At 40.5% G+C, this 27670-nt stretch overlaps 2 protein-coding genes across 2 annotated transcripts in view; both read left to right on the top strand.

The window, feature by feature from the left end:
- Positions 1-27670, top strand: part of CD82 (CD82 molecule) — a 346751-nt gene that overhangs the window by 8956 nt on the left and 310125 nt on the right. The window lies entirely within an intron of this gene.
- EXT2 (exostosin glycosyltransferase 2) overlaps positions 1-27670 on the top strand; it is a 93028-nt gene that overhangs the window by 16937 nt on the left and 48421 nt on the right. The window contains exon 8 of the mRNA XM_069857904.1: positions 26780-26911. Coding sequence (XP_069714005.1) covers positions 26780-26911 — 132 coding nt within the window. The remainder of the gene's footprint in view (positions 1-26779; positions 26912-27670) is intronic.

The following is a 27670-nucleotide window of genomic DNA, read 5'->3' as shown; positions in this document are numbered from 1 at the left end:
CTAAACATACTCATTTACCATTACTTTTCAGTGTTGTATCTCTACCCATCACTGGTGCAGCTAAGTGTCTTGAACGGCAGTTGTTGATCAGTACTACGTTACCCTTCCGATCAGGAAATTAAGATTATTGCACATGATTGTGATTGCAGAAGAGCACTTCAGTAGGCAGACTTAAGTTACTCAGAGAGGGTTTTCTCCAACCTGCTATGTTAAAGTACCTACTGTTGTGAAATATGTTATAGGATCTTTAGCATCCACAGTGATCAAAGCCTCCCCATCCTGGGTTGCAGCAGATCTTCTGAAATGTGAAACTGAGGTTTTGATTACCTGCTTTTTCATGTAGAGATCATGTGGTATTTGCCATGAGCGGAGACCGCCAATTTCTATCAATGTAGTCAAACCCCATTTTCATTAATTTCACTTTTTCTTGTGTCCTTTCTGCTTTCCTAATGCCCCCTGGGATGGAAGCTCTCCCTGAATGCAGGTGTACTGCCTACTCTCATATACTAACACATTTCTCATGAAATCACGATGTATATTTGTTTCTTCTTTTCTACATAGTATTTAAATGGTACCAAAGAAGAAGTTCAAGAGTGTCTTTATCTCAAGAGAAGCTTTGGGTTGTAGGCAAATATTAACTGCTCAAAATGTGAGAGAAGCATTAAGTGCAAAATGTTTTGAATATTTTAACTAAGTTAACCATTTCTCTGAGAGGAAAATTTTACTTATTTGGTGACTGGAGGAGCTGAGATAGTGCATGAACAGTGCAAACTCACGTAGCCTGTGTTGGCTGGGTGTATATGTAGGCAAACTATTCTTGGGTTTTTTTAATAGCATTTCTGTTATGGACACCACACTATAATATAGTCACAGCCAGTATAGTATGGTTGGACTTGATCTTAAAGGTCTTCTGCAATCTATATGATTCTGTGTTTCTATGATTATCAATTGCATAAAGTGCAAGCTCAACAGATGAACGCTGTTAGCCAGGTGAGGATGTTTTTCAAAGTATGAAGAGTTTTGCTGTTGAATTAGGGGGTAGGATTCAAACAAGTTGTTCTTTTGTTGATTGGAATATATAGATTAAATTTTTGGGCCAGTTGAGAAATAAGATGTTAACATATGTTGTTGTATCCAGGATCTTTCCTCCTTGTCACCTTATTGTTCCTTAGCATATATTGTTTTATATCTGTATGTAGTTAGTAAGAGCTATATATGTAGGGAAGAAGTATACTGTTGGATCTCAGGTGAGTTTTAAAGATGCTTGGGATTTCTGTAGTCAGATTTCTACAACAATTGTGAAGGTATGTTTCTGAAATTCCCTTACACAACTTTAGTGACAAAGTTATCTTTTGTGTCTCTCTTGAAAAAGGTGACCCAAGGCATGATTTTTAAGGCCTATAAGAATCTAGTTATTTCTACGTAGGCAGGGCTTAAAAGCTGCACAGTGTATATTAATACTGGATATGTCTGGAGAAAATTGACTCTCACATTTAGCAGTAAATCTTTTCACGCTTGAATTCTCTTGCCAGCTTCAATACATCCTCTGTACAGAGAGTCTGCAAATATCACAGCAGCCATCAGAGGTCTCCATTCTCTTTAGTCCCTTCACACAAATTGACCGTTTTGGTGGGGCTCACTGGCAGCACCAAGTTGCCACGAGGGATGGCAGGTGAAAAAATAACTTCTCTGGTACTGCTCCTAGAAACATGATTTTGCTTTATTTTCTTTTTTTCTCTGACATGCACATAAAAATGCTAACACTAGGGAGTTTTGCCTAGTAAAGCTTTAAAACTGACATTAAAAGTCTGTTAGAGAGTGCATTGATTTTCTTGATGCCCATTTCATTAATATCATGAAACAATCATTTCAGGATGGTATTCTACAGTGAATATACTTGACAAAAAAGAAACAAACCACCCAAAAGTCCCCTAAACATTCATGATGAAACAAACTAACAACCCGGCCCCCAAATTCATATGATCTGGAAGACTAGGAGAAGTCTGGCAGGAAAGCTGCCTGGAGGAGAAAGACCTGGGGGTGTTGGTTGACAGCAGACTGAATGTGAGCCAGCAGTGTGCCCAGGTGGACAAGAACACCAATGGCATCTTGGCTTGTATCAGGAATGGTGTGACCAGCAGGTCCAGGGAGGTTATTCTCCCTCTGTACTTGGCACTGGTGAGACCGCTCCTTGAATATTGTGTTCAGTTCTGGGTCCCTCATCACAGGAAGGATGTTGAGGCTCTGGAGCGAGTCCAGAGAAGAGCAACAAAGCTGGTGAGGGGGCTGGAGAACAAGTCTTGCAAGGAGTGTCTGAGAGAGCTGGGCTGTTTAGCCTTGAGAAGAGGAGGCTGAGGGGAGACCTAATTGCTCTCTACAACTACCTGAAAGGAGGTTGTAGAGAGGAGGGTGCTGGCCTCTTCTCCCAAGTGACAGGGGACAGGACGAGAGGGAATGGCCTCAAGCTCTGCCAGGGGAGGTTCAGGCTTGACATTAGGGAAAAATTTTTCATGGAAAGAGTCATTGGGCACTGGCACAGGCTGCCCAGGGAGGTGGTTGATTCACCTTCCCTGGAGGTGTTTAAGGCACGGGTGGACGAGGCACTGAGGGGCATGGTTTAGTATTTGATAGGAATGGTTCGATTCAGTGACCCAGTGGGTCTTGTCCGACCTGGTGATTCTATGATTTTATGATTATATATAACTCCATAAAATTAAGTTAAAATAGGAGATATTTTAATACCCAGAATGCAGATCTAGCCTGGGTCTGGAGTGAATTTTGTTGGATTATAGATGGTTTGCAGTAGTCATCTACATTATGTCCGAAGCATCACTAAACATATTAGAAACTGTGGTTCTATTGACTGAAGGTGGAAAGTACATTTTTCTAAGACTTGATGCTTTTAGTTGAGGATATAGTTGTGTGTTGTAATAGGTAGGACTATCAGGATGAAATTACAAGGTCTTTCTCTTGTCTTTGTGACTTTATTTCTATCTGCGTATTGAGGGTACTTGAACGTATTATCCATACACTTCACGTCCTGTCAGCCTCATCATAAAATCACAGAATGCTCTGGGTTGCAAGGGACCATGAAAGTCATTTAGTCCAACTCCTCTGCAGTGAGCAGGGAGATCTTCAATTATATCAGGTGGCTCAGAGCCCCATTCAACCTGACCTTGAGTGTTTCCAGGGATGGAACACCTACCACCTCTCTGGCAGACCCGTTTCAGTGGTTCACCACCCTCAGTGTAAAAAATTACTTCCTAATATGTAGTCTAAACTTCTCCTCTTTTAGGTTAAAAACATTACCCCTTGTGCTATTGATGCAGGTCCTGCTAAAAAGTTTTTCCCTATCTTTCCTATAGTCCCCTGTATGTATTGGAAGGCTACAATAACATATCCTGGGAGTCTTTTCTTCTCCAAGCTGAACAACTTCAGCTCTCTCAGCGTCTCTTCATAGGGGAGGCCTTTGGTCATTTTTGTAGCCCTTCTCTGGATCCACTCTAACAGGTCCATGTCTTTCCTATGCTGAGGGCACCAGAGCTGGATGCAATATTATAGGTGTGGTCTCACCAGAGCAAAGGTCTTGCCAAACTAACCTGATCGCCTTCGATGACAAAGTGACCTGCCTACTGGACGAGGGAAAGGCTGTGGATGTAGTCTTCTTGGACTTCAGTAAAGTCTTTGTCACAATTTCTCACAGCATTCTGCTTCAGAAACTGTCAGCCTCTGGCCTGGGCAGTCTAACACTCTCCTGGGTGAAAAACTGGTTGGATGGCCAGGCCCAGAGAGTGGTGGTAAATGGAGTTAACCCCAGCTGGAGGCCAGTTACAAGTGGGGTTCCCCAGGGCTCAGTGCTGGGTCCAGCCCTGTTCAATGTCTTTATCAATGACCTGGATGAAGGCATTGAGAGCACCCTTAGCAAGTTTGTGGATGACACTAAGGTGGGTGGAAGTGCCGATCTGCTGGAGGGTAGGGAGGCTACAAAGGGATCTGAATGGGCTGGACCGCTGGGCTGAGACCGATCGGATGAGATTTAACAAAGCCAGTTGCCGTGTCCTGCACTTGGGGCACAAGAACCCTGTGCAGTGCTACAGACTAGGAGAAGTCTGGCTAAAAAGCTGTCCAGAGGAGAGGGACCTGGGGGTGTTGGTTGACAACCAACTGAACGTGAGCCAGCAGTGTGCCCAGGAGGCCAAGAAGGCCAATGGCATCTTGGCTTGTATCAGAAATGGTGTGACCAGCAGGTCCAGGGAGGTTGTGCTCCCTCTGTACTTGGCACTGGTGAGACCGCGCCTCGAATGCTGTGTTCTGTTCTGGGCCCCGCAGTGCAAGAAGGATGTTGAGGGTCTGGAGTGTGTCCAGAGAAGAGTGATGAAGTTGGTGAATGGGCTTGAGAACAAGTCTTATGAGGAGCATCTGAGGAAACTGGGATTGTTTAGCCTTGAGAATAGGAGGCTGAGGGGAGACCTTATTGCTCTCTACAACTACCTGAAAGAAGGTTGTAGAGAGGAGGGTGCTGACCTCTTCTCCCAAGTGACAGGGAATGGCCTCAAGGTCTGCCAGGGGAGGTTCAGGCTGGATATCTGAAAAAAAAATTTTCGTGGAAGGGGTCTTTGGGTATTGGAACAGGCTGCCCAGGGAGGTGGTTGAGTCATTGTCCCTGGAGGTGTTTAAAAGATGAATGGATGAGGTGCTGATGGTCATGGTTTAATGGTTGATAGGAATGTTTGGACTAAATGATCCTGTGGGTCTTTTCCAACCTAGTGATTCTGTGAAAGGGACAGAATCACCTCCCTCAACACACTGGCCATGCTTCTTTGCATGCAGCCCATGATGCGGTTTGCCTTCTGGGCTGCAAGTGCATCTTGCCAGCTTGTGTCCAGCTTCTTATCCACCAGGACCTCCAGGTCCTTCTCCACAGGGCTTCTCTCAATCTCTTTATCTCCCAGTCTATACTGATACTGAGGTTTGCCTCAAGCGAGGTGCAGGACCTTGCCCTTCACCTTGTTGAACCTTATGAGGTTTTCACAAGGCCACTTCTCCAGCTTGTCAAGGCCCTTCTGGGAGGTGCTCATCCCTTAGGGGTGTCAGCCTCACCACTTAACTTGGTGTCATCTGGAAACTTGCTGAGTGTGCACTTGATCCCATTGTCTATGTCATTGTTGAAGATATTAAACAACACTAGTTCCAGAACAGACCCCTGAGGGTCACCGCTCGTCAGTGATCTCCATGTGGACATTGAGCTGTTGACCACTACCCCCTGGGTGTGACCATCAAACCAATTAATTATCCACCGAATTATCTATCTATCAAATCCATATCTCCCCAATTTAGAGAGAGGGATGTTGTGGTGGACTGTGTCAGAGGCCTTAGAGCAGTCCAGGTAGATGACATCTGTAGGTCTTCTCTTGTCCACTGATGTAGTCACTCCCTCATAGAAGACCTGGAGGTTGTTGAGGCAGGACTTGTCCTTGGTGAAGCTGTGTTGGCTGTCTTGATTCACCTCCGTGTCCTCCATGTGTCTTAGCATAGCTTCCAGGAGGATCTGTTCCATGACCTTCCCTGGCACAGAGCTGAGACTGGCTGACAGGTCAGTAGTTCCCAGGATCCTCCTTTCTATCCTTCTTAAAAATGGGTGCAGTGTTACGGTTTTTCCAGTCACCAGGGACTTGACCTGACTACCGTGACTTCTCAGATATCATTGAGAGTGGCTTAGCGACTATATCAGCCAATTCCCTCAGAACTCTCAGATGCATCTAATCTGGTCCCATGTACATCCAGGTTCTTGAGATGGTCGCAAACCCAATCTTCTCTTAGAGCGGGAGGGACTTTCCTCTCCTAGTCTGCATCTTGCAGCCCAACCCCTTGAGAGGTGTGGTAAGAGAGGCTGCTAGTGAAGACTGGGGCAGAAAAGTTGTGTACTTCCGCCTTCTCCTCATTTGTTGTTGCCAATTTTGCAGTCTCACTCATGAGGGCTGGTACACTCTCTTTGACCTGTCTTTTCTGATTTACATACCCGTAGAAGCCCTTCTTATTATTCTTGGCATCCCCGTCCAAGTTCAAATCCAGCTGCCCCTTGGCGTTCTTGACTCCATCCCTACACAACCGGGCAGCGTCCTTATACTCTTCCCAGATACCTGAACCTGTTTCCACTGCCTGTGCATTTCCTTCTTGCCCTTTAGTTTGAGCCACAGGTCATGACTCAACCTTGTCGATCTCTTGCCTTTTTTGCCAGACATCTTGCACCTGGGGATGGAGAGCTCTTGCGCTCTCTGGAAAATATCCTTAAAGATCTGCCAGGTCTGCTCTAGTCCCTTGTCCCCAAGGACAGCTTCCCAGGGTATCCTTCTGTACAAGGCAAAGTTCCAATGTAAGCATCTGTGAAATTCCCTTGTTGATACATGGTTCTATGTTCTAGCTATATCATATGGTGACTGTTGATATTGTGTGGACTACAAGTAACCTGATTGCCTTTCCCCATTGAAAAATATGCAGTAATATTTTATTCGTGCTACGGATTTTTGTGTCCTTCCCCCTTGTGTGTCTCATGGTAGGGGGCAATTGCACACTTCTTGTTTTTCAATTTAAATCATATGCGAAAGTAGCTTAGGACTTTTTGGCTAGCCAGAAGTACTTTGGGACTTTTAACTTTTACTTTTTTTACAGTGTACAGGAATTATTGAATAAGGATTCACAAAATAAAGCTGAAGTGATGTTAGGAGAAGATAGAATTTGAAGTTGTAATGATCCTTTTGAGGAGGCTGGTGCTAAGCATAGTTTAGAAGCAACGTGAATTTGTCGCAAGTGCTTTATTTTGGTTTTGGGGCAAGAAAGTACTAAAATGAAACTTATCTAATACCCATTTAGCGAATGAATCTGCAAATGAACTGGAGCGATTTATACATGTTTTCAGATGTGATTTATAGCAGTTGGTTACTCTGCTTAGCCATGGAAGGGCAACAAAAGCTTCAAAATATTCTGGTTTTGCAAGTAACTCGTATTTCTCAGTAATATTTCATAGAATCATAAAACCATAGAATTGCTAGGTTGGAAAAGACCTTTGAGATCATCAAGTCCAACCACACCTATCCACTACTAAACCATATCCCTCAGCACTTCATCTGCCTGTCTTTTAAATACCTCCTAGGATGGTGACTCAAACCACCTACCTGGGCCTGTTCTGGTGCCTTTAAACCACTTTCTTTTGCTGCTTCAACTTCAAAGGCTAATAATGTGATACACGTTTTGACGTTTGTTTTTTGTCAAGCAGAAGAGGACTCACTGAAACTGTTCTTACGGTATGTTTTTTCCAGTCCATTCTAGTTTACACTGAGCATTGCTCTTATCTAGATGGAAACGGAGGTGGTTAGATCACAATGATCATGTTCTTTCTTGTGATACGTTGTGTAACACCTGACGTTTGACATAACACTTACAAAAAGATTGGCCCATAACTGATGTTAAAATGAGGAAAAAGTGATCTTTCCAAAGAGCTGTTTTGCAGCATCTCACCGATTCCTTTGCAGTTAGGATGTGTTTAGGTTTTATTTCAAGAACTATTTCTGTGGAACATAAAATCCCCCCAGGGGAGACTATGTTTTTGATAAAGACTTTTGAAACATGCTTTGCCAGTACCTGCCAAATAACATACTTTTTCAGTAAATTAAGAGCCATTTGATGTGTTCTGACATGACAAAGATTTTTAGCGAAATGGAACAAATCCTTGCTCTAAATTTCTCCTAGTTTTTAGTAGGATGATTCATCACACTTATAGGTCTGATAACCTTCATGGGATTTGAGCCTTTCTTATCCTTAGTTGGAAAACTTCATAATTAAAACAGATTTTATTGTGAATGTTAGCTTGACAGTTTTCTTTATTGATTAGGTACTCTTTTTGTAGTATTTTATTGCAACTGATTCTCTGGAGATCATGTATCAAAATTTATATACACACACACATATATATGTATAGTTGTTTTTCAAGTTGAACTAGATCATATGCCTTTAATGAGTAAACTTTTCTCTATGCTTAGTTTTTGCTTTGTTTCTCGAAGTACTTCTCGCTATACATCTGCTAGAGAAGAGAGGAAAGCTTTTAAAGACAAGTCATTACATTTAAAATAAATTAAAACTTGTATTTGAAAGTATTTTCTTACCATTTGTACACTGATCAGGAGTATCACATGTAACTGTCATGGAGAGCATGAAATACAGGTGCTTTGTCTTTGGAGTCATCATCTGCTAGGATCTGTGGCTGATATGACCTGGGCTGTAATTTTCTGTGACGCAACTTATTTTCATTCAATTGTTTTGTGAGATAGTACATAGTATAAACCAGAAACAAGATTTATAGGTTTGAGCTGAGCTGGGCTGTGGGAAGCGAAGATTAATTTCTGCTGTCCTGCATTATACCTGGTAGTACTGAGATCTCTGGATATTAGCAATATTAAATTATGCTTTTATTGTTCAGACTTGCAGAACATTTTGCACTCAGCAGTTCCTAGTTCAGTTTCCTATCTTTCCTCAGAAAAGGGAATAGTTCCTGTGCTCGTAGCCTAGTCTACGCTATATTAAAAGTTGTTGAATAGTTTCAATACTACATGTACAGACTATGTCCATGAGAACCGGAGACTAGCATATGATAGGTCTTATAAATTCCAACATATTGACAATCAAAAAGAGCCTCTGCTAGTTGAGCTGCTAAAATTAATACCAGTCTGGATGGAACTTATGCATCTCTGGGATTGCTGTCTTGTCTGTTTTCTACAGTAATGTTGTCATTCTCATTTTCTTTGAAGATTCCTTGAACCATCCCCCTCTCAAAAATGGTTCCATATGGAGTCTGAAACTCTGGCAGAAATGCCCAGAGGCAAGTTGATAAGCAGCTCAGCTGCACGGCTACTGATCCAGCAGACTTGATGCTGCATCCTTACGCTTTCATTTTCTCTGCACCACAAACCGGCACCTAGGTAATAGCGAAGTTCTAGAAGTAGAGGGGGAAGAAATAGAAGTAAATGTAGTACGTCTATATGCTAGAGTGTGAAATTTGAAGTTTTGTCTTGCTTTTGAAGAAGAGTGAAACAGGCAAATGAAAAAGAGCAAAACAATACTTTGCTGGTATCTGCTTATCTCATACCCTGTGTAGTTTCCCTCTCAATAGAGTATTCTAATGTTTTGCTTTGAAGGCCTGTTAATCTCCAGAAACTTATTTCATCACCGTAGTTGATGCATAAATGTCTTTAACTTGTATGAAAGTTTTCCTCAACTAATATCTAAGGCTCTGCCTTTTTCCCCTTCTTTCTGTAAGTTGAATCCTTATATCTGAATATACAGACATTTTGTAAATGCTTTTCCTCACTAAATAACAATGTACTTGGAAGTCTTTTGACACAGACAGGCTCATTAGAGCATAAGATCAGAACATGAACGTATTCTGTGATGGAAATAGAATAGCTATTCTTCTGTTTATTTAGACATTCTTTTTCACTGAATGGATTTTAGGAAAGGAGGTTATTTTCAAAAGAAGGCTTTGTATGCCTGTTCCTTTTTGACTTGATAACACTCCCTACCACCCAGGAATAAAACTTTTACATTAATAAATAGTCTGGAAGACTAGGTGACTTTGTGTGCTCTAATGGTACAAAAAAGAAGAGTTAGTGTTCTTGAGTGCAAGAATTCTTTGCATCCTGGTTTCCTAGGGAGACAAGGTTACGATCACGTACAATGTGCATGTGGTGTTTTTTTCTTCTGATTTCTGTTACTGCTCAATTTCAGCCAAACTTACAGAGAGGTGGACATGTTGGAGATAAGAAATTCTGTAAAATTATGTAGCTGTGTAGCAGGTAAGCACCCTAGAACAGCATGGCTAAAATTTTTAAGGGAAAGTTTGCAGCTCAAGTTAACAAAAATAGATAAAACTGTTGTGGTTACCTCTTGTGGATATTTCTGCTTTGGGTAAAGGTTTTGTTTGGAACTGCCACGTCTTAGGCCAAAGAAATTGAGGTACAGCGTGATCAAATGATAAAGTGTCAAATGAAATTCAGTATACAAAGAAACTAGTATATATGCAATTCAGGCCAGTCTTCTCATAGGCAGTGGTAGCCTTTCTGCCAGCTGCAGTCACTTGGAAAAAAGTTCTTAGAGCTGTAATAACTAGTTACATGGAAATACAAATTCCATAGTCAATTATGGTCAAAAAGTTTGATATAAAGAATTTTTAGAAAAGAGGTTGAAAACAAAGTGGAAAATACTATGCCACTGCTTTAATCTGTGATATGTATACACCCCAATTATAGTCCATACTTATGATTCTCCCATCTTAAAAAGGATATAATAGAACTAAAGTTTCACAAGAAGAGTGATTAAATCGGCTAACACTCTTTATCTTGAAAATGAAAGGCTGGGGATAAAGTGAGGAACAAGAATATAATACAGGACTATAAAATAAGAAGGTTGTGAAGAAAGTGAATGGATATGACTGTACGTTGTTTGATGGTATTTCATTTGATGTTTCCTAGGACTTATTACTGAGAATCTGGTCTAAAAAAATAAACAAGGAGATGACCTTTTCCCAGAACTAGAAGTTAGTCTGTGGGACTCACTGTTTCAGCATTTTGTGAGGGAGGGGTTTTTACTGGCATAAAGGGTGAGTGAAGAAATCCAGAGAAGGAAAATCTGTTAGGCATGGATGCAGACATATACCCTCAGAAGTTCCCAAGTCCCTGAGTTGTAGGCTTAAAGAAACTGGAGGGTACTTTGAAGAAGAGATGGCTTATGCTTGCTGCGACTGTGTGAGGGAGTTCCTAAAGCACCTGCTGCTGTCCACTGTCAGAGACAGATTAGGGGAGCAGAAGGCCATTTGGTCAGACCTGGTACAGTCACAGTGATGCAACTTCAGGACATAGTTTTGCAGGAGACCTTTGTATAATGCCTTGTGGAATGACCTTGTCAGATCATCAGTGCTTTTTTTAAATGCGTCTCAACTTCACTGCCAAACACTCCAGTGAGAGAATTTTGACCATGATATGTAGTTTCTTCTTTTGTATGAATAGATAATTCACTTTCCCAAAGCCCCACAAGATACTCTGTCAAATAGTGGCCATGCAGCAAATTTCTATTGAAGTTTTAGATAATCACAAGCTCTTGTCTTTTCAGCCCATGTGGACAATAAAAAGCTAATCAGGGCTGTAAATTCAGTTTAAAAAAATGTGGGTAGGAAGCATGTAGTTTGCAATGTTTGTTCCCACACTCAGAATACCTGGATAGGCTGTTGTGGTTTTTCTAGTGCACTTCCTATGTGACTCAGTCCTGACCTGAAGAAAAGTTCAGGCTCTGGGTCAAATAGAGCTGAAGACACATGCGTAAATCAATGACTTGTTTTAGTGCCACGTTAAAACAACATGAGTGGCTGTTTTTTCTGCCCCCTCCTCCCTTTCATTTAATGTGCTTCTTTGGCTCGTCTTTAAAGAGGGCTCTGTAGAGTAATTTCAACTCTTATCAGCTTGCTGACAGCTATATGAGCCTTTTTGCTGGCTCCAGGCAATTGCTGCTGGCGTGTGAAATATCCCATTCTAAGAACGAAATGGTCCTCGATAGAGTCAAAGCAAATGGATGGTGGAGTTTTCCTTTGTGTGTGGTGCAGTTCACATAAAAGAGATGGGATTTAGTTCTTGTTAGCCAGTTAAACAGAACTTCATTTCAATATCTGGATACTGGAAGCTCTTTGAGTATAGTTAGATTTTTACAAGTCATTTTAATGAGAATATTCAAATTCCAGCTGCAGTTTTTTCTCTGTCAGGGGACAGCTTCTGTCTCTGGGTTCTTTAGACTCATCATTATCAAATTTAAATGAACTTTCATCTGTCTGCCATTTGTAGCATTTTAAGGAGTGTGATTGGAGAGGCTAACCCTACTTTAATCCTCCCAGAGTGCTTTAGTGGAGCTCCGTGTCCCCCATAAATGTCAGGCCTGGACAATTTGCCATCTTATCAGATGCAGTTACAGCCCTCTCACCCCTCCCCCAGAGGAAAGATTTGTTTCTGCAAACAGCAAAGGAAGAGAAGGCTTTTTCCTGGCTTAATGCCAGGATCACCAGGGGAGTTGTAGAATCCTTGGCATTTGTACATAAGACTTTCATTGCTTTCCCCTCCCCTCTTTGTTTGCTGCAGAGTATCCTTATCCTAGATTATTTTTTTTATTATTTTTTTTATTGTCTGTCCTGCCCTGCTGCTTTCTGGAATGAAGAAAACTGTTTTCATGCTTGTTGTATTACAGAGTGGTCTTGGTGGCATCTCTGAGAAAGAGCTCAGAAATTTGGAAGCAATCAGCACCTCAATGAATAATTTTTATGGGATGCAGTTGTGCTGCATTTGTATCTAGATTTGCAGACTCTAAACAACAAAAGGTTAAACTTAACTGTAAGACAGAAATGATTCTATTTTAAGACAATATTATTCTTTGGGTTTTTTTTTTTAAGATTAGATTTTAAGAGTCTATATTTTAAGAGTCCTTATGTTGTTGCAAAGTGGACTTTTGGTACCTACCCTTGGCAGATTGCTATACACAGCTTGGATAGAATACAGATAAACCCGGATGATGCAAAAATTGGAAAGACATGCACTACTTTTAGAAAGAATATTTTAGAATATTCTGTGTCAGGCACATGAAGCAGTTAGCTGCAGGTAAATGGATGATAAAGCATCTCTCTTGGTGTTCCACTCATTCTTTGTTACTCTGTGCTCTCCCTCTGCTGCTTCATCTGTACCACATCATATTTCTTTATCAAATTCACTTGCTCCACTTATCCCTTCATTATTGAAAGTGGTAACAGCTTTAGCACAGACCTATATGGTATAAATACACTGCATTACTGTAGTAATTTGTATGTAGGTCTATTAAGTAGCAGTAAATACGCTTCAGTCTTGTATCCATTTCACTGATCAGTGGAGAGAGGCATGAATAAGTTTTACAAAGTGACATCATAATATTACTAGTGGAATTTGTAAGTTCTGGATTCTGTTTTGATGACTAAATCAAATGTATCTTACAACACAGTGGGAACGTTTGGCTTGTAAGTTACAAAGGTTTTACATGTTCTATAGAAACAGTGTGCTGCTAGATAATCTTTAGATGGCTTTTCCTTTAATCTTTGTAAACTGTGCAGATGTATCTAACAGTTTCTTGGATGCCTGTATGTAGGAAAATTATGTATCTTTGTTACAAATGTAAAAGTGCTAGGAATGGAACAGGATGATCTTGAGAACAGATGGAACAGGTGATCTTGAGTGCTGTCATGAAGCACATGCAAGAGAACTGAGTGATCAGGCCCAGTCAACATGGGTTCATGAAAGGCAGGTCTTGCCAAACTAGCCTGGATTGCCTTCTATGACAAAGTTACCCGCCTACTGGATGGGGGAAACACTGTGGATGTGGTCTTTTTGGGCTTCAGTAAAGCCTTTGACACAGTTTCTCACAGCATTCTGTTTAGGAAACTGTCAGCCTCTGAACTGGACAGGCGAATCATAGAATAACCAGGTTGGAAGAGACCACTGGATCATCGAGTCCAACCATAATGAATGCTCTCCTGAGTGGAAAACGGTTGGATGGCTGGGCTCAGAGAGTGGTGGTAAATGGAGTTAAGCCCAGCTGGAGGCCAGTTACAAGTGGGGTTCCCCAGGGCTCAGTGCTGGGTCCAGCCCTGTTCAATGTCTTTATCAATGACCTGGATGAAGGCATTGGGTGCAACCTTAGCAGGTTTGCGGATGACACTAAGGTGGGTGGAAGAGTTGACCTGCTGGAGGGTAGGGAGGCTACAAAGGGATCTGAACAGGCTGGACCGCTGGGCTGAGATTTAATGTGGCCAAATGCTGGGTCCTGCACTTGGGGCACAACAACCCTGTGCAGTGCTACAGACTAGGAGAAGTCTGGCTAAAAAGCTGTCCAGAGGAGAGGGACCTGGGGGTGTTGGTTGACAGCCGACTGAACATGAGCCAGCAGTGTGCCCAGGAGGCCAAGAAGGCCAATGGCATCTTAGCTTGTTCAAAAATGGTGTGACCAGCAGGTCCAGGGAGGTTATTCTCCCTCTGTACTCGACACTGGTGAGACTGCACCTCGAATGCTGTGTTCTGTTCTGGGCCCCGCAGTGCAAGAAGGATGTTGAGGGTCTGGAGTGTGTCCAGAGAAGAGTGATGAAGTTGGTGAATGGGCTGGAGAACAAGTCTTACAAGGAGCGTCTGAGGGAACTGGGGTTGTTTAGCCTTGAGGAGGCTGAGGGGAGACCATATTCCTCTCTACAGCTGCCTGAAAGAAGGTTGTAGAGAGGAGAGTGCTGGCCTCTTCTCCCAGGTGGCAGGGGAGAGGACAAGAGGGAATGGCCTCAAGGTCTGCCAGAGAGGTTCAGGCTTGACATCAGAAAAAAATTTTTCATGGAAGGGGTCATTGGGCACTGGAACAGGCTGCCCAGGGAGGTGGTTGAGTCACCATCCCTGGAGGTGTTTAAAAGATGAATGGATGAGGTGCTGATGGTCATGGTTTAGTGTTTGATGGGAATGTTTGGACTAAATGATCCTGTGGGTCTTTTCCAATGTAGTGATTCTTTAGAAATGAAAATGACATCTGGCGTTAGTTTTCTTTGAATACATATATGTTGTGGTGGCTTAAGTCTGTACATATGCTCTGGAGCGGAGGATTATAGAGGGCATGCATATTCCAGGGTAGGGAATAATGGGTAGAAGTTGTTAGATTACACTTAGGCTTAAGAAATACAGTTTCCTGCAACAGGACTCAGCTAAGAATGGAATTCTGGTCCTAGGGGGTCCACAGAATACTTATCTTGGTTCCCTCACAGTCTACCATATAATGCTTGCCAACACTCTAGCAAAAATGAAAAAGAAGAAAAGCTAAAATATATCAGTGATGCCTGTTGAGACATTGGGAAAAATTTTCCTGATCCTGGATCTAGTGGTTAAATTAAGCCTGAGAATAAATGCAACACCCATTAACCAACTGTCCAAAACGCTTCAGTCAGCCAGCAGCACCAAGACCAGGTGCTGTGCTCTTCCTTTCACCGTATGTTTTGTTTCTGCACTATTGCTGCCTGTATTGAGTAGCCAGTGCTTCAGGGCATCTCCCGAGATGCGAGTTCCATCTGTTGCAGAGGCCGAGTTACGCACATATCAAGGGAAGAGGGAAAACAACTCTCTCCTCACATTTCTAATTGTTCAGATGAAGCAGAAGATTGCTACAGAATAAATATGCAAATGCTGGCTGGTGATGTACTTTCCATCTCTTTTTGGGTGTTCTAGTTTGAGCTAAAGCTCAATGTTTATCTTAATGTTTAACTCTGAGATTACTTCTCTTTTTTACAAAATTTGGCTTCATGCAGTGAAGAATATTCCTTCTTAGAATGCTAGTTCAGATATTCGCCAAGAAGACAAAAATAACTTTTGTTGATGCCTAGTAATTATTCTCTCCATATAAAATTGTTTTCAATCCTGTTCTGTTGCAGTGTGACCACCACCACATGGTATTATCACAACTAGCAATTATTAATCACCTTATCTATTTCACCATCAACGATACAGCCACGGAGCAATTTGAGTCATGAAGGTTGAGGTATTTCTATATAGCTTGAGCTAAGATCAGTTATTTTTAAGGTGTGGAGATAAAAAAGCGGCACCATGCCTTAAAATGAATTTTTCCTGCAAATATGGAAAAAAACTCCATGACTGCCAGTCCTTCAGCTTTTATCCTTGTAGAAGTCTGTAAGATATATATGTACTCAAGCAAGGCTGGCAGTAATGTCTGGTTAAAGTTGTCCAGTGTTGAGAACTGTGTGTATAGGGATATGTGCATGTTTATGCTTATATAAAATAGAACTATATAGTGTACAGGAAACTGAGCAAAACATGCCTTCATCAAAACGGCAAGTTCGTCCTGGTGTAGGGCTTAAGCTCTGAAATTGAATTATGTGCTGATTTTTGACTGCTATAATATGGCGGTAACCCTACCTAGATTTTTTTTTCCTTGCTTCAAAAAACTGTCCTTTCATGTGCGTGATTGGCACTGGGCTTGCTTTGTGTTTAGCTTCTCTAATCAAGGGAATTTAAGCTTCTATTCTACCAGCATTTGTACAGCAGTCATGGGAAAGCTCAAACGAGATAGATCTTGTTGCAGCAGTCGACACAAATAAAAGCAGTTGTGCCTTTATTTATTTATTTTTTATGCTAGATGCTGATTAAAAGTTTCCAAGCATCCTTTAGCTGTGTTATAAAGCCAACCAGCAGAGAGCAGGGCAGCTGTTGAGGAGGGGTGATGCTGGTGGACATAGGACAAGATCACAGTGGGAAGCATCAGTGTGTGTAACTCAGAAAGCTGGGAAAGGTGTAAACAGATCTCCAATTTATCTGTAGAGTGGGCTCTCCAAACACTGTTTTATTGGCCAATGGCTCCTGCTTTACTAACCTCTAACCTCTGCGATACTCAGAGGTGCTGCCCACCAGCCAGTCTCGTCTTTGAACCCCCTTTGGCTCCTGCCACCTCAAAGGCTTGCAGTCAGATTCCTGTATTTTGCTTGGGACCTCACCTCTCAGCAGGATGCCTGCAGCAAGGAAAACTGATCTACCCTGAGAACATAGACATATTTGAAGGCAGTACCCCTGGGACTAGAAACCTATTGCTTTCAGTTTCAGAAGCTGTCTATCATTTGACAAGAAATTAGGCTAAAACATCCCTCCACCTCCTAACTTATGGTCACAAAGTAGTTGAATGTTCCCTGCAATTACATATGCATATTGTTTTCTGGACTGCTGTTCAATCAATCTATCAGTCTAGCTCACTGTAGGTCTGCTTTCATGTGGTTAACAGGTTGTGTGTAAAGGGCAAACTTAGCATGAAATGGGTGATAGAGATCCAAGTAATTTTGACTATTCCTTGGGTTAGGTGTAGCTGCCCCTTCACAGCAAGAGTCTGGTGTAGCTGGAGTGACTAGAGAGCCCTACAAACTCCTGGAAACTGGAGGGAGAGATAGTGGGCTATTTTTTGTGTCTTTACGTGATTATCAGTGATGACTATGTAGATATGACTATGTGGAAGCCAGAGTAGGTTCTATATTACTCTCTTAACAGCTGTATTATTTCTGTGGTGTCAACTTATGCCATTTGCCTGTAAATTGAAAGACTGAACTGAAAAGCTCTTTGAGACCTAAAGGAATTAGGTAGCAATTTTTACATTACATGTTTTTAAAACTCTTAAGTGCACCATGAAACTTTGCTTTTTTTCTCAATCTGCTCCTTTCTTTGCTGGCTCTGTCTCCATGCTTTGTGACACTATTCCCAGCCATAGCTGAGAACAGGGTGGTCCTTTGCTGCTCGTAGTGCTGATACCTATTTGTTGGCTCCATAACTGAGATGTATTTTGGCAGTGGATTTGTAGGGTACCAGGGCAGTAAGTCAGGTTTCCTGGCTGGTGCAATGTTGCCTTCTTCAACAGAGTTGTGAAGTTGACATACTCATTAATTAAAGAAGCAAGCTTGAGTATATGATGGGAATACCAGTGCTAAGTGGTATTTTTAGCTAGTCGAGTCTTATGTTCTTGTTATTTTTAAAACTAAGTTACTATCACTGGGATGAGAAATAGCGGAAACCTGTATTTTAGGGGTCAAGATAATGCAGGGTTTCAAAACCATGTAAAATGTTGTCGTTTCAGAAGGGAGAACTATTCTGTTAAAAAGATCTTTTTCTATATCATATGTTTGAGCTTGATTTTAAGCAGAACAAAGCTCTTGTTCAGAACAGGAGGTTAAAACCTTAAAAAAAAACCCAAACAAATGGAAACAAACAGCCCCAAACAAACAAAACCCCCCACAAATTTTCTGTAAGTATGAAAGTAAGATTGAAGTTATTAACTTCAACAGATAGATTTTGAAGAACCATGCTCATACATGCACGTATCTGTTGTTGTATGGATGGATTACTATAATTTATGATTGTTTTCAAAGTACTGAAGAGGAGAATCTGAAGAAGACTGCAGAGCAAGAAGCTTAAGGTTAATATCTGAGCTTGCTCTAGCGTTTTCCTTTACTGTCATGAGTCAGCATTTGTCAAGTAGTTTACAGCAATAGAACTGAGAGCTGGTAGAACTGAGTTACTCCCAAGTGGCTTGTATCTGAAGAGTAAGACTAGCATTTTGAACTTTGGCCTCAGTCCTCTTCTGAATCAGCAGCTTCAAAAAGAAAAAGAAAAAAAAAGAAATCTGCGTAATGGAAAGATTAAATTTTCACTTTGCATTGTATCTGAAGTAGGCAAATGTGCTTGTTTCATGGCTGAAATTACTACAGTGGAGAATATTGCTCCAGGTGATTAAATCTATGTACTGCTTTACTTGTGAAGAGATACTCTTTGATAGAGAATTAAAAGAAAAGGCAGCACCGCAAGATACCTATCTAGAATCTCTTTCTTAAAATGTAGGACTGTAACAATACAAATTATTGTTTTGCTTGCTGATCCTGTAGGAGTGTCTTGTAATTAAGGAATGTTCCTCTATAGATCACTCATGTAAGTTGTGTAAGTTAAATAGGTGAATATTTTAAGAACTTTACTTGGGAATCACGTATATCTCTGAGAAGCAAGAGTTGAAAGCTGGAATGAAAATTCAGAAACGATCTCAAAAGAACATTATCATTTTCTATGAGAAGCAAACTTTAGCTAAACATGAAACAACTGAAAGTGCCTTCCATATTTATACTGCTCATTCCTCTTTTTCCTTTCTGGAGAAACTCCCTAGTTTGAGCTTTGAGAAAACCCAGTGTTGAATTATGGGTTAACCTCTATCTGAAGTGATCACACACGTTCAAAAGTGCAGTTCCTTGCTACCCCCATTTTTTAGCCTTAGAAGATGCTGATGTTATGAGCGCTCTTCATGCAATGCCTACACTACTGCTTTTCTTGGATAGGTCCATGTTGACAAGCGGACACAAGACAACCAACCTAGGCTGAATTTGAAAGATGCTTTTAATCTGTTTTTCTATAAAACATGAAAATAACTCAGAAAGCTTTTCAGTTTTAGGTAAGTTAGCAAGATTTTTCCGGTATTGCATTGTTCTAACTTTGTAACTCTTAAAATTCCTACATAGTATTCTGTGTATGAGGACAAGAATCTAATTTTTACTTTCAGATACCGATTTCTAAAGAGGTTAACTCCCCTTTTGGGTAACTGCACTGACACCCCAAAAATGAGCCAACTTTTCAGAGCATGGCTCTTACATTTTTCCGTAGCCTAAATCACATAGGTAGTTTTTTCAAAAATAATTCTACATTGTTGTTTGTTCTCATTTCAGATCTTCATGCCTCTACAGGAAAATGAGAGGGCCCTCAGATAATTTTTTTTAAATAGGGTTTTAAGGGAAGGAAGGGTCATGGCCCACAGCTGGTCACTTACTCTGTACTCTCATACTTGCGTAATAAGAGGAAAATTGATTGTTCAGCGGGTATTTTAAAGTACCAGAGCTTTACGTTTCTCTCTAAACGACCCTGTTTGGTTTTTTGTGTGTTTGTTCTGTTGGGGTTTTTTTAACCCACTGATTACATAGAGAAGATTGAGCCAGTGAGCTTTAGGTGTGTTGGACTTGGTTGTGTGATATTACTAAGGATACTAAATCAAATAGCACTTTTTTTTTAATCCAAATTCTTATTACTTTCTAGAAGCAACAAATTAGTTTCTAATTGTTAATAATTTAAAGTCTTCTGAAGGTTCTTCATAAGCCTGTGCACAGAAACAAAGATGGCAATGAAACTTTTTGTAAAATGTGTGTTCCTCCTAAAGAGGAGCTTATGCTCTCTCTTCAGTCCCATTTTACCTTAGGGGAAGGTAGGGGGGAGCTGGGGGGCTTGGGAGCTCAAGCTTGCTGTCCAATTTTTGTGTATCATCTGCTGTCCTCATATACATCTTTACTATGGGGTAAATAATTCAATTCATCTTGAGTCTCAGTAGCCTGTCTAATCCTACTGCACAATGGAAAAAAATTGTGGGAGGGGGTTGCCTGTGACCAATGACAGTAGGTTGCTTGATGGGCAATGACTTGTTAGGTCTCAGTAACTTAAAAAACCCGTTTGATTATAATATACTATCACATGTAATTTAAGAGCCTGAAACTCTTAGTTGATGAACTTCCATGCCTAGAGCTGTTGGATACACAGCAGAGCTGTAGGTATTTCTTGAAATATTTTTTATATCTCTGCTGAAGGTACACATTTTAGCAAACGGTTGCCAGAGTCAGTAGCTTCAGTAGTATTGGCTAGCTAAATATTAGTTTTGTTGGTGTAAGGCTTCTTTTACAAATAATAAGAGAGGATAAAGTTGGTTTTTTTTCTGGTTTTCTATCCACCCCAAAATTTGAAAGGTCACGAATGGTTAAGTCTTATAACATCTCTGTAGAGTGCTGAGAGGCTGAAGTAGCAGCAAGAAATTTAGTGAATGTCAAACATTTATCTGTAAATAAGTGACAGAACCAGGATTAAAAGTAAGATCACCAAGCTTTGGCACCAGTGCTGCTGCAGCAGTTAGGCCATGCTCCTTTCTTCAGCCAGACTTCATTAATCCAGCCAGTTGGGGAGTAAAAATCAGGAACACCCAGCCAGTGTGAAAATGGTTATATTTCAAGGCCTTGTAAATCCTTTCAAGGCATTTTGGAAACACTGAACTCCTGCAGTGGGGCAAAATCTTACAGTGTCATGGCGCCTGACCTAACAGCTGAGAGAAGTGGTGGTTTATGGGCAGTTAACTTTTACTGCTCACAAATCTTGTTTTTTTCCCCTTTGCGAACTTTACCAACTCCCACCAAGTCATGAAAAGTGAAAAGACAAGGGACTAGAAAGTTCCTTTCATGGACTGTTTTCCCTTAATCTAAATGTTACAGAAAGTATTCTTTTCCTTGCCTCATGCCCAGTGTTTTTCTTTTCACAAACTAATCAAAAGATTTACATTGATCTGTCTTGCACTCTACATTGGAGCACCATTAGTGGCATTAACACTAGAACTTATAAACATTATATGAATGGACTTTGTAACCTGATGCTATGTTGGCTTGTAAAGAGGTTATAAAGAGATGCTAGGCCCCCAAGTGAGTTTATTTCTAAGGAAAATAACACCTTACCTAGCTAAATGTTACTTTCTGTGAGTAGGCTACCCTGCTGCTGTATGTTGCTCCCCGTTGTCACCTGCAAAAATAACTGCAAATATTTATATCCCAAACTCTTGTTTATGCCAGTATGTGCTGAATATTCTCAGTTTGTTTTTCTGGTCATGTGCCTGAACAAAATCCTGGAACTGAAAACAAGTGGAGTTGAACTTCTAGGTTGGATGCTTGATTACTTGGCTGAAGGAATGCAAAATTTCCCATACCATCTACAGTTTTGAGGAAGAAAACTAAACAAAAAAAATTTGTCAACTTTTTCTTCTGTGTTACAGATATTGCTAGTGTTCCTCAAAGTGTACCTATGAATTTGTAGAGATAAATTAATACCTCTGCATTATATTAAGTACCTTTAGCCTCTACAGAAAGTAATGGGTTTTCATGGCTCATTTAATGAGGATGTGGCAGTTGAACCTGGGGTGGAAGAGAAACAACATGGAGCTACCTGCTGCCATGCCCATGTTTGTGACCTTGGTCTGCAGAATTCATGTCTTGGGAGAGGGGGGAGTTTGATCTCTGATTCCTTTAGTCTTTCATGGTGAGGCTGTCTTGGCTTTGTAAAATTTTTTGCAGAAGTTGAATTCAGTCAAATGAATTTCATGGGGAATCTGTTGTATCATAAGAGATTCCAGTCACTTCCAACCCATTGAGCAACCCAATAATACTATGTATTTCTCATTCTCAGTCAAGTCATTCAGTACTCTACCTTTGATTCTTCCACATGTTGTTAAAACTGTTATAGAGAGTCTGTCTTCCATCTTGAATCTATCTTGGATTTTCTGTTTATGTAGAATTTCGAAGGTGAAGAGAAGCTATGTTTCCTAAATGCCTCTTTTCAATTTCCTCATAAGCCATACACCCAGAACAAGATCTCATAGGTTAACACATGTTCATCTGCATTGTTTTGGCAGTTGTACAAAGTACATGATTGATCCTTGTTTACAATTTAGACCTAAGCAATGTTTAGGTGTAAACAACGTTGGCATTCTGTACAAGTCTGTGGTCCACATATTGTGTTTCCTTAGAAAATTCTGAAAGCATATCAGGTAGACTGCCAGAATACTAGAAGTTAATTTCAGTTAAGTCAAAAGGAACGGTAGCTTGACCATATTGTAGTTGTAAACTGTATAATTGATGCTGTATGGAAGACAAGATCTATAATTATGGATTGTTTGTTTCAAGATCCTGAAAGGCGTTCAGGTAGCTCCAATTAGAATGTTACAATTGCAGTATCTTACACATATTAGCAAGTGTTTTAAAGGGACTGTTATATAACCATTAGTCTTCTAAATTGATGTATGTGGAAAAGAGAAATGAACAGCTCAGAAAAACTATGTGAGAAGACTAAGAAAGGTGGCATAACAGTCAGGAACGGGTCTCTTTGTTGTTCCTCTCCTCTATCCCAAATAGGTTCATGTCATGTTGGTTAGATTCCAGCATAAGCTTTTCAATCATGCTCAGTAGAGCAGAAAATACATTTCAAATGGAATTGATGCACAACTTCCCAATAGAGAACTTTCCCAAAATGTTCAGTAACTTAGCATGCTGAGCAGCAGAGACACTAGCAGACCATGTTAATCAGTTCTACTTTATAAAAGCAAACAAGGTGGGTAGGAAGTAATGAGACCCTGGAACATCTGTTTGGAGACTTCAAATCCCCTTAGAAGGTTTTAAGTTCTGACTTAAAGAAACATAACTCCAAAAAATTGCAACCAACTGTGGGAACATTTTCTAGCTTTTTACAAAAAAATTAATTATATAAATATTAGTCTATAAAGAGTAAATTCCCTCTGCCCTTTTCTCCAGTTTTGCTTCTGGTATAAAGGTGTAATCTTCCCTGACATTGCAAACATTCTATCAGCGAAAAGAAGCTAGATCAGATCCATCCTAGTTTTGGTTGAAGGAGGAAGAACAGCTTTGATTTTTATGAAGCTAGATAATCATAGATATTACAGTATTCATAAACAAAATTAGGGTTAGAACACTATATGAATGTTGTCATTTAACAGTGCAATACGCAGTCCTATGTGTATTTCACACAATTAATAGCTATTTGATTACTCTATAAAGTTTGTGTATTCATATGTTAAAAGGCTGCATACAATAATTTCTCCTTCCTACTTAGTGCTGGTTATAGCAGAGGTTCTAAAGTGTTATCTAATGTGAAAATGAAAATTGAAGTAAGTCTATGTCCTTGCTCTTGTTTATTTAGGATAGGATACTTTAATAGAGAGGTTCACTGTTCTGGTCAATTATAATTCTTAATCTGCTTCTGGTTTTCTTTTTAAATCAGTTGTTGATGAGTTCTGGATTATTTATTTTTCTTAAGAAATGGGGCATAGAATCATAGAATAACCGGGTTGGAAGAGACCCACCAGATCATCGAGTCCAACCATTCCTATCAAACACTAAACCATGCCCCTTAGTACCTCGTCCACCCGTGCCTTAAACACCTCCAGGGAAGGTGAATCAACCACCTCCCAGGGCAGCCTGTGCCAGTGCCCAATGACCCTCTCTGTGAAAAATTTTTTCCTAATGTCCAGCCTAAACCTCCCCTGGCGGAGCTTGAGGCCATTCCCTCTTGTCCTGTCCGGGGTCACCTGGGAGAAGAGGCCAGCGCCCTCCTCTCTACAACGTCCTTTCAGGTAGTTGTAGAGAGCAATGAGGTCACCCCTCAGCCTCCTCTTCTCCAGGCTAAACAACCCCAGCTCTCTCAGCCGTTCCTCATAAGACCTGCTCTCCAGCCCCCTCACCAGCTTTGTTGCTCTTCTCTGGACTCGCTCCAGAGCCTCAACATCCTTCTTATGGTGAGGGGCCCAGAACTGAACACAGTATTCGAGCAGCGGTCTCACCAGTGCCGAGTAGAGAGGGAGGATAACCACCCTGGACCTGCTGGTCACACCGTTTCTGATACAGGCCAAGATGCCATTGGTGTTCTTGGCCACCTGGGCACACTGCTGGCTCATATTCAGTCGGCTGTCAACCAACACGCCCAGGTCCCTCTCCTCCAGGCAGCTTTCTAGACAGACTTCTCCTAGTCTGTAGCACTGCATAGGGTTGTTGTGCCCCAAGTGCAGGACCCAGCATTTGGCCTTGTTAAACCTCATGGCATTGGACTCAACCCAGCGGTCCAGCCTGTTCAGATCCCTTTGCAGAGCCTCCCTACCCTCCAGCAGATCGACACTTCCACCCACCTTAGTGTCATCCACAAACTTGCTCAGGGTGCACTCAATGCCTTCATCCAGGTCATTGATAAAGACATTGAACAGGGCTGGACCCAGCACTGAGCCCTGGGGAACCCCACTAGTCACTGGCCTCCAGCTGGATTTCACACCATTTCCCACCACTCTCTGGGCCCGGCCATCCAACCAGTTTTCCACCCAGGAGAGTGTGCGCCTGTCCAGGCCAGAGGCTGACAGTTTCTGAAGCAGAATGCTGTGAGAAACTGTGTCAAAGGCTTTACTGATGTCCAAGAAGACCACATCCACAGCCTAGGCATAGGGAAAGAAATACTTAATTCTTTGCTTAGCATGTGATATTTGCTTTATTTGATGTCTTTTTTGTATTTTGAGAAGGCAGGTAATATTTATTCTTGTTTATGTAATTCTTCTGCTTTAACAGTTGGACGTAATATTAATTTTGTTCATAGTTTGTGGTAGTTGGCCTGTTATCCAGCTGCTAAGTCCTGCCAGGGAGAGAAATAAGAAGAGGGAAGTGATCCTGTTCTAGAGTGAAATTACTTTGCACTCTCTCTGGATAACAAGCTGCAGACAGGTGTAGTTTTTGGACATACTCATCAGTCTCCTTAATAAAATTTTGAGGTACTTTGAAGTAGTAATGCTTATGGTTGTTAATATTTTCTCACAATAAGAGTAGTGCTCCAGAAGGCACTTGTCTCTTTCCTAGTTTGCTTTTTCAATTGTAACATGGATTTTTTTCATCTTAAATATTTAACAGAACTATTCTGAAGAATCTGCTTTACAAACTACCCACAGAGTAGAGTCTTAAGGCCAGTGTCTTGGCAACAGATTTTAAGTTTCGAGTTGCATAGTTTACTCTCAGATTGAAGTACAGGGTAGCATAAGCATGAATATGCACAAGTTTACTTATGAATTTACGTTTTCCCTACTTGTAATCTTTCCTGTGCACTGTTATTTAGCCTAGGAATGCTCCAGCACAAAATGTGCGTGGAGGAATCACCCTTTGTCTTCTACTAAAAAGCAAAGACACGTAGAGTGAGACACACTGGCAATTTGCTGACAACAGCTAAGTGAGAGGTATTTTTGGTTCATCTTAACATCTGTAGCTCAAAAGCTTGGTATTCCTTCAGTAAAATAATATTCTAAGTAATGTTGTTTAATATTCTCATAGCACGTGATTAAAAACAGCCTGTCTGTAGAGCCTTTTTGCTGTTTAGGAATCCACAGAAAGAGTGAAATAGCACTTGCCCAAATTTGTATGTTGTCTTCAGTAGTATTCTGGTTTTGAAAGCTTCAAGCTTCTAATTATAAAAAAGAGTATTTTGTTTTAATTGTTTTACAGTCTAGCTGCAGACACATACTCTTATAGTTGATAGTAAACTACAGGGAGACTAAAAATTAAATTACCTTCTGGACACTTCAACTTGCTGGATTTTCCTGAATTAAAATTAAGTTGAGAAAAATCACATCTCTTGGGCCGAGACACTTGAACTACACTTATTGGTAAAGTGTGTTTCCTTCTGGATTGGATGGGGTCCCACAGGATGATTTGATGGTTCCAGGCATTTAAAAAGTATGTTCGTCTCTAGCAGAGAATCAGATAAATAAACATTTTCATTTCCAAAGCCCTGCTTTTCTTCCATCACTTCTGTCTTCTATAGGAACTGGTAGAATATTAAAACTTGCCTTACAGGACCTTAGCTTGAAAATGACTCATCTGTGACATTCAATGTGTGCACCATTTCAGCACTTTTACACTGCCCAACTTGTAAATTGGCCAAGATTAATGATTGTAACAAACTAGCATATGCATATACATTTATGTAAAAATCTTTAATATTTACTTGTATAAATAATATTTGGTTTTGGAAGACTTGTGAGTGTATTAGTTTGGTAGGGTTCATAAGTACCAAAACTCTCCAGCAGATCAGCTGTCTTTGATGTTAAAAGGTGACTTTAAGTTCCATGTTTTTGTCTGTGTGCTTTTATTTGGCTATTTAGCTGCATTGTGGATTCCTCTGCCTTGGAAAAACTGAGTTATTTCTTCTGTTCTGTGGTCAAACTGCTATTGAGATTTTTCAAGAGGGAAGCGTGATTAAAGTGTGCAAGTAACTGATTCCTTCAACTATTCTCATTCTATTTAATCACTTGCAAAGTAATGCCTCTGCTTCTTTTTATTGGCTATAAGTCGTGGTTTTTTGACAGATGGGGTTGAGTTTGAAGCCTTCAGACTCTGTGGAAATATCCTAGTTAAAGTAAATGTGCCTCCTAATTTAATTTTCACCTGACTTGTAGACTTTATGAAACAGATTGTGCATGGCAAGCCAAAATTGATTATTAAGCACTAGTTCTGTGCAGTGTGAAAGTGAACTTTATTCTCTTTAAACAGGCAAGGTGGTTCTGGGAAGCATATTTTCAATCAATGAAAGCAATTGCTCTTGCTACTCTTCAGATTATCAATGATAGAATTTACCCATACGCTGCCATTTCTTATGAAGAATGGAATGATCCCCCAGCTGTGGTAAGTAAATTCGTTTGATTCACTCATAAAACAAATTGTGGGTTTGGGTTTTCTTTTCTCATATAAAAGGTATGTGCTATGAAATTTGATAATAATCCTCTGTGTGTGTGTATGTGTTGTGTTTAACTTGCACAGGTGAAGCTAATATTTTTTATTGCAACTGGCAAAATAACTAGCAGTTCATTTTATGTCCTCGCAGTGAAATGCGAACTTTTAACTTTTGCTGTTGCATGCACTAAATTGCTTACTTGTTTATATATTTATTTGTTTTGCATGTGTGCATCTACATACTTAATTCTTTAATCTGTTACATTTAGTGTGAGTTTAGTGCTCTTAAAAATGAATAACTGCAGTGGAAATAGTCAGTGGAAATACTGAAGATCTTAAACAATCTCCAGTGCTCTTTCATGTAATTCTGATGAAATAGCCACTTACTCCTATGCCTACAATTTTCTCCACATTGTTTCTATGTGAATTCTTTTATAGTTAAGTTTTACTGTCGTATTTTTTTTTCTTAAAAAATAATAGTCTTACTGGTTGAACCCACCTCTGGTAAGAAGAAACACTGGAGTATTAATTAACCTTCTGCTCCAAGCAGCTGGTTCTGATATTTTACTATAGAAAAGCCTGCAGATGATTTTCATTCATAATCAGTTAATTTTCTCTGTGTCAAAATATAAAAAAATAATTTCATTTTACTAATAAAACCAAACTTGTTAACTGTCTCACTTTATGATGGTTTAGAGAGAGTTTCTCTGA

Source organism: Phaenicophaeus curvirostris, chromosome 5, assembly GCF_032191515.1.
Source record: "Phaenicophaeus curvirostris isolate KB17595 chromosome 5, BPBGC_Pcur_1.0, whole genome shotgun sequence".
NCBI classification, from domain to species: Eukaryota; Metazoa; Chordata; class Aves; order Cuculiformes; family Cuculidae; genus Phaenicophaeus; species Phaenicophaeus curvirostris.
The sequence above is the reverse complement of the archived record's forward strand: the minus strand, read 5'-3'. Positions and strand labels throughout refer to the sequence as shown.